The 7,153-nt window shown below is 38.2% G+C and overlaps 1 protein-coding gene across 5 annotated transcripts in view; it reads left to right on the top strand.

Annotated features, from left to right (window-relative positions):
* Positions 1–774: 774 nt before the first annotated feature.
* The window catches only part of col11a2 (collagen, type XI, alpha 2), a 44,650-nt gene continuing 38,271 nt past the window's right edge, over positions 775–7,153 (top strand). For all 5 annotated transcript variants that reach the window (XM_036214133.1, XM_024297117.2, XM_036214132.1 and 2 more), the window contains exon 1: positions 775–1,306. In XM_036214133.1, coding sequence (XP_036070026.1) covers positions 1,189–1,306 — 118 coding nt within the window. In that variant the 5' untranslated portion in view covers positions 775–1,188. The remainder of the gene's footprint in view (positions 1,307–7,153) is intronic.

The raw sequence follows: 7,153 nt of genomic DNA on the forward strand, positions 1-7,153 counted from the left end.
AATGGAGCGGAGCAGGGAGCTTGTGGTCATTCGATTGTAGAACATTTGTGCCTCCTAAAGAAGCATTTTCAAACTGCATTTTTCATATGCCCCTGATTCACCACGATTTGAATAAACAAATGTATAATTTATATATGTCATCTGTCATAAGAAAAATGCCACAAGAACATGTTAAAAACACCCAAAACACAATTTTCGTTGGAGTGGATCTTTCTGGACTTCGGAGGACAAAATTCAATATTTTAAGTCTTTTCTCTCTAAACCCTCCAATTAGATGAAGCAACTTCTTCACCACTTGTACTGTTTCTCATTCCAGCCTCATCACCTGACACGATGCTGAACACAGAACACGTGCCACTGACCAATCAGCGATAAGTTGTTCCGGGGTTTGTAAAAAGGGGCGTGGATATCAGTGCGGACAGACATCTGATTGGTTCACTCAACTCTCACTCATCCATGCAGCACCCCTTTTAAGAATCTTTACTTTACCTAATTGTATTGACTTTATTTACGTAAGGACATTAAAAATATAGAAAGAATGTATTAAACTTATCTTGAAATCTGGCAACAGAAGAAAAAAACGCATAAGGCAGCCATAACCTCACAAGCAGCGACTGAGGACTAAACAAACTTTAAAAAAAAGTTTTATATGACGCTTATCTCAAAGTCATTACCACGTTCCTCAAAAAGTGTCCCCTTTGCAGCTGTGCGTCAAGTTTACGCACGCCCCTTCTTTTCTTCCTCTTGGATCCACTCTCTCACCACATGCACGCCCATGCGCACGTCCACACACACGTTCCTATTTCACGTGGGAGAAAGTGAAGAAAGGGAGAGGGAAAGAGAGAGAAGGGAGAGATTCCAGGTCTCTCTCTGCTGCTCTCTCCACTTTGGGTACTTGTACCCAGTCTGGCTCAATGGGGTTTTAGCACTAAGGGGTTAAACGTAAAAATAAAATATATCTATTAACCCCGTACCCCTTTAGGTTTGATGCATTTACACAGATATAGGTAACGCACCAAGGAAAGTCTTCGGGAGAGAGGGAACGACGTCTCCAGAGGCGTGCCTTTTTTGTCTGCTGCCTCGCAGAGGGTTCAGTCAGGCTCCCCTTGTCGGCTGGATTTCTGTGAGAGGATTTCCACCTTACCCCAGAGTCACAGTTCATCCAGGCTGGCATTTTACTGCAACACTATGGATATAAGAGATTGTCCTTTCCGGAAAAAGCGAAGGCCGTGGCGCACGAACTTCTCATCCTTTGCCTTGATCACCGTGGCGCTCGTTTTGTTCCAAACAACTGTAGTTTTGGCAGGTAAGAATATGACTCTTTGTAACTGTTTAACATTTGAACTAAAACTACAACATCGACCTAGTTTAATAAGTTACTTTTAATCATCTCGAAAGTATGTATTACTGTATTTTCCAAAAGTGAATCTGCTTGATCCATCATCAGACCCATGCGCACCTGACTTGCTTCTTTCCTTTTCCTTCAAGAATGTGGTCAGTAGTGAGCCTCATGAAATAAAATTATTGCATAGAGGCTTGTTTAAGGCTCAAAAGTTTCGATCATATGAAGTAAAATTCTTGAAGACCTTATCTGCCTGGATTAGATCCATATACTAGAATGTACAGAATTTGAATGAGAAAAGAAAATTATGCTCGAGCAAACTATTTTTTTACACCAATTTCTTTCAAATTAAAAAGACTTCTTGTTTTTGCTCCATAACCTCACAACTGATTTTGTGTGATGGTTTTATTTGCTGTTGCGCATTCCAGTCATATAGATCGTTGCTTTGCTTCACGCGTCTCTCCCGCACGCGTGCGCGTGAACGCAGTGCGCTGCTGACAGGTGTCATCTCTGCTAGAGAGATGATTTGAAATAAGTGTTTGAATTGATTTGAGATGTTATATGATATAGATTTTACTGCAATTTTATTTAAATTTTAAATATATTTTTTCATCCTAGAATTGACTTGTAGTGCATGTGTTTGCGTCCCTTTCCAGTCAGTTTGAAAACACCTAAAGAAAGCATTTGGATAAAGTGATAATAAAAAACAAATAGTTTTAACAAATTTGAAGAAACTTGCTTAGATTAATTTCTCAGATTTAGTTTGTATTATACATTTTTATGAGGTTCTTTGGAGTTTACCACTTCAGCCTGTTCATCCATCCCTGTTACTTAATCTTTCAACATAAGGTATTTTTCATAAATATAGTTGATTTATTTTACTATATTTTTCAAATAATTGGCTTGATTGGATGATAAATGTTTTTCATGGTTGCAGAATAGGATTTTTTACAGATTTCTAATTATGTGGATTGAGATTAAAAGCTTTAATCAGCATCGTTTGTAAATCATTCACTCTCTTGTCCCTCAAAATCAGCATTCGACCTTTAGGTTCTAGTTTACACTGGAATGATCTGTATGTGCAGCAGTTCCCTGAAGCACCACTAGTCGTCTTTCAGTTATTTTAAACACAGAGAATCCATTGATTCACCTGAGTCCAGATCAGTCGAAGTCTTACAGTTGATCTGTGATTGAAATTTCACCACAGCAGATTTTTTTATAGGCAAGTTAAGACTCACGTTGCAAATTTAAGCAATATAATTGAGGGAGTTTTAGAGAAAACTGCTACTTTAGAATGTGCACTGGTGGAATTAGTTTGAGGGGATTTTTTTAAACCTCCATCCTTCTGCGTATTCTTTCACCACCTTTCCAATTACATATAATAAAATTGCACCCGTCTGTGTGTACTTACAAGGCAATATTTTTACTGTTTATGAATGGGTCACTGCGGCGGGGCACTCAGACTCAGAGGTGTAGAGTGAAAGCTTTTAGTGTCTCCGTGTCTGTGTGTGTGCTTTGTAGGCTAAAGTTCTGTTTTTGTTAGGCTGCATGTAGATATTTTCTGCTAACCAGGGGTGTGGAAGTGCATGCCCCCAGAGTGAATGTGCCTCTGTTTGGTGCCCTTATAGACATGGCATTTTGTTTGCATGTAGAAAAATGCTTTAATCACTTTCTGATCATATCAGTTTTAGTAAGACATCATATAAATGCAGGTTTGCAGAGTGTTGGACCAGTGTGCATGTGTGCACGAGTGCCCCCGTGCACGCACTGACACTCAACAGATGTTTGCAAACTGTAACAGTGCCCCACCCAGGCAATGAAAGACCAATTTAGAGGCAGAGTGGTCAGAAGCTTCCATGGTAATTCATTCTTCTCTGGGACAACGAAGAGAAAAAGGAGGAGGAATGGAGAGCAGCGCACTCAAAAGGCCATGAAACTGGGTTTTGTTGAAAGAAGAAGATCACGGAGCAATATTTTCTTGACACGGATGTTCGTCAGCCACATTTCAAAGCAGAGAGTTGCTCAAAGGGCACTCTGTCCCAGCCTGGCTAAACATAACATGACCGTGCCTTCCTTCTCTTTCTCAGCCTCTGTGTTGGTGAATAGAGGCTCTATGTGAGGTGTAGAGCAGCTCATTCCTGTGACTGTATGGCAGTGTGAGGTCAGGCTTCTGATGGGGATTTTTAACTCAAACTGGCAATTGTGACATTGTTTCCACAAATTTACACGGTCCCATCATTTTTTGTGAGTGTTTCAAATGTGACAGGAGTGTTAGTGGTTCACATTTTCTTTCCTCTTGTTGCCCAGGTTCAAAACAAAACTGGACTTGGGAAGCAAAGTAGACCAGAACCATCTGTACTGGTGTTTATCCCTTCTGCTGAAAAGAAGCTGAGATTAAGATTCTGAGTCTTTCTCTAATGTTTCAGTTTAGATAAAAAGCATTTTATTAACTTTTTGGATTGTTTATTTAAACAAAAATAGCATTTAAATGGGATTTATAGGCTTTATTTGAACAAAGTTCTCTCAATTTGATGTAATATTGTCTACCAGTTTCAACAAACTTATTTGTGTAAAACAGAGATGTGGTTAAAACAGTCAAATATAACGCATATGTTTACTAAAACCCTTATTTTGTTCTAGTTTGAGTCCATTGGTTAACAGATTTATAACAAGAAGCCAAATAAATGCTGTTTTAGCCAAACTTATACATATAAAAAAAAACTTTAACTGTTTAATAACTTTTTTTTCAAAGTTCTTCTTAGGATTCTTGACATTTTCTCTGTGAGTCAGAATCAGTAGAAGAGCTTCACATCCTCTCCTGCCTTAGTCAAAAATTCCAAAGATGAGCACCAGACTGTGGTTTTATGATAAAAACTCACAGAAGTCAAAACTGAGATATGATTTAACACGTTTAGGTCTCAGCTCCAAACCATTACATCCCTCAAACTGTAAACTTTTAGGAGTGTCTCATCTCAGACAAAACCACTTTAGCAGTGTAGACTTAAAAGAACAGTCAGTAGAAGTTCCCTTTTCCTTGGTTTTATAGGTGATGATTTAGTGGTTTGTGTGAGTGGCCTCGTTCCTCAGAGACATTTTGCTTTAACAGATGATACAAGTATGACAGGCGAGCGTGCCAGCCTCGTAATGACAGACTGTCTGTAGAGGAGGCTATTCCTAGTCACTGTTATTTAGCTGCTTCGAGGAAGTCAATGTAGGAAGACATGGAAGGCGTTCTTTCAGTGTAAGTGACCACAGTCTAATCTGTCCATTTGAGAATAACTTTTTGAAAAATGTAGCTTTGAAAGAGGAGAATCCATGAATAAAAACATCTGATTATAAACTCAAATATTATAGACTCATAAAATGTTTTCTTCTGACGTTTGAGAAATGTTCTGACCGTGGTGCTAGAATAAAAACTGGTTTTAAGTTTAAGTTTATTTTGCTCCTTCTTCTAAAGAAGTCAGTAGTTTTCTTTTATCTTTGCTCCTGGAGGAAAAACATTTTAAAGAAAATCACATTAAGACTGACAAAATGGCACGTCCCAACTAGTTGGACTCCCTTCTGTGGCTCTCTTTAGTTCTCCTCACCTTCCCATCTCTTCACATTTGTTGTTGTAGCAAAATTAAACCTGAAAAATTCTCAGAATATCATTTATCTAATATGCAGGGGATTTCCAGATCTCTTCATGGTCCCTCAAAGATCATACTGTGATCATAACTATTATAAATTCTTGTCATCTCTTGGTAAAGTTCTCTTTAATTAGTCTGACTCGTGAACTCTTTGACTTGTCTTTGGTTTTTTGTTTGATGTATCTGAACATGTTAGCTGCACATTTCAAAAGCATACCTGTTCATCTCAAATCATAAAGTAAAAATCAGTAAATGGAGCTAAAAGAGGAGGTTTGGATCCCACCAGGTTTTACTAAATGGCACCAGAGTCTGACATTTGATATCTACAGACAGATCTAAATATGAGATCTTATTTTTGTCTCAAAGTAATCTTTAAGATTATTGTTCATTAAAAAAACTCTGGCAAAAGAGAACTACAAATTCTGTCTCAGAGCATGGTTGTAATTTTGTTCCATTTTTGGTTCAGTTTATGTTTTTAAATTCTTTATATAGTTTCATTTTTTTCTGGCAGAAATTTTCCTTGAATCTCCTTTCATGTTGAGTATTTAAGCTCTTGGGATTTGCAAACTAAGCACACTTTTGACTGAGGCGTGTAGTTTTATCAGTCATCAAGCCTCACCAGTGACTTGAAGGCTGGTTTGTAATTTGTGGGCTGGGTAACTCTCAGGTTCACATGATGGCACGTTGCAGGGACCTACTGACTCTCCCCTGACCAGGCTCTCTGGTCTCACGAGACTCCATGCAGACCTTGTGGTGTGAGTGATCTGACCCAATCTGAGCCTGCAGCCTCCACAGCTGAAGCCAGACAAAGATGATGCATCAGGAGAACTGACAGGTATAGATATTGGTAAAGATGTGCAACTGACCAATATAAAAAAAAATGAAAAAGGATTTACATTGGAGCTTATATGAGTTTATATCTGTGGTGGTTATCTGTGTGCTTTTTAAGAAAATCTTTGGGAAACATAAAAATAATGTCTGTTTAAAAAAAAAAAAATCTCCCAGTTCAGCATGAAAAACCATGATGGATTTTCTGTCTGCAAGACATTCTAAATAAATCATAAACATACAGTTCCACACTGAAAATTATAAACTGCAAGGATGGTTGTGCTCATACCTCCTACGACTGCGGTTTGCTGGGTGGATGGAGAGACAGCTGGAGACTGACTGAGCTGAAGTTGAATTTATGGTTTTTTACATTTTTTGAGTCTATTTGAAGTTTATCTGAATGTTTTGAAATGTTTTCTATGTGCATCCTTTGAATTGGATACCATCTCAGTTCAGCCTTCTGAGCAGTTGTTAGGCAAAGCGATCATTAAGAACATTTGTTAGAATTTGTTGGTCTGTTCTGGCGGGTTAATGTGTGGTCAATGTCGCACATCCTTCTTGTTCTGTGTGTTTAACAATGCGTTTGTTGTGTAAAGGTGAGAGGTTAGGGGTCAACGTGTCAGCTAGAGTGTGTGTCTGGTATTTGCCACAGCTGTGCCAGAAAAAGAAAGGGCATACACACACGTGCGCACACACACACAAAACTTGTGCAAATTTTCTGATTTTTTTTGCATCTTAAAAACAATCCTAAAAAAATATAGATTTTTTTCCTGTGAAGAGAACTTCCTCATGACTCTGACCTGTGAGAAACTGTATATTCTAATGTAATGCATGCCTATTACTTTAACTTTTACTTTATCCTAACTTTTGTTTTAATTCTAAACGTTCATTTTTTTTCTTCTATGGAGGAATACGTGTGTAATAAACCTCACATCTGTGGATGACATGACAAAGGTGACAAAGTTCAGGTTTTTATGGTGTTCTTTTTGACTTTTCAAGACCAAGTTGAGTTCCTTTGCTAAGCAAATCTTTGTCACAATCCATCCTTTCTGACATTATGTACAGACAGGGTCAGAGCTGCTTGTCTAGCAGTCTTTTGTTTAAACAGAGGTGTGTTTTAACTGTGTGATGTCTATGGCTTTAACAGGATCATCTTACACTGTTTAACACATTTCTTCCTCATAAAAGTTTTTTACTCTTTAATTTTGTAGCTAGAATTATTCAAATAGTGTGCATGCAGGTATATATTTGTGTGTGTAACTATGGTTTCAGATCCCTACTGGCTTTAACAGGGTTAGGTTCATTGTGACTGTTTTAGCTCCCTCTAGTGGTGACACGAGGAGCTGCAGCCTTC

The sequence above is a fragment of the Oryzias melastigma genome, linkage group LG11 (genome assembly GCF_002922805.2).
Source record: "Oryzias melastigma strain HK-1 linkage group LG11, ASM292280v2, whole genome shotgun sequence".
Lineage (NCBI taxonomy): Eukaryota > Metazoa > Chordata > Actinopteri > Beloniformes > Adrianichthyidae > Oryzias > Oryzias melastigma.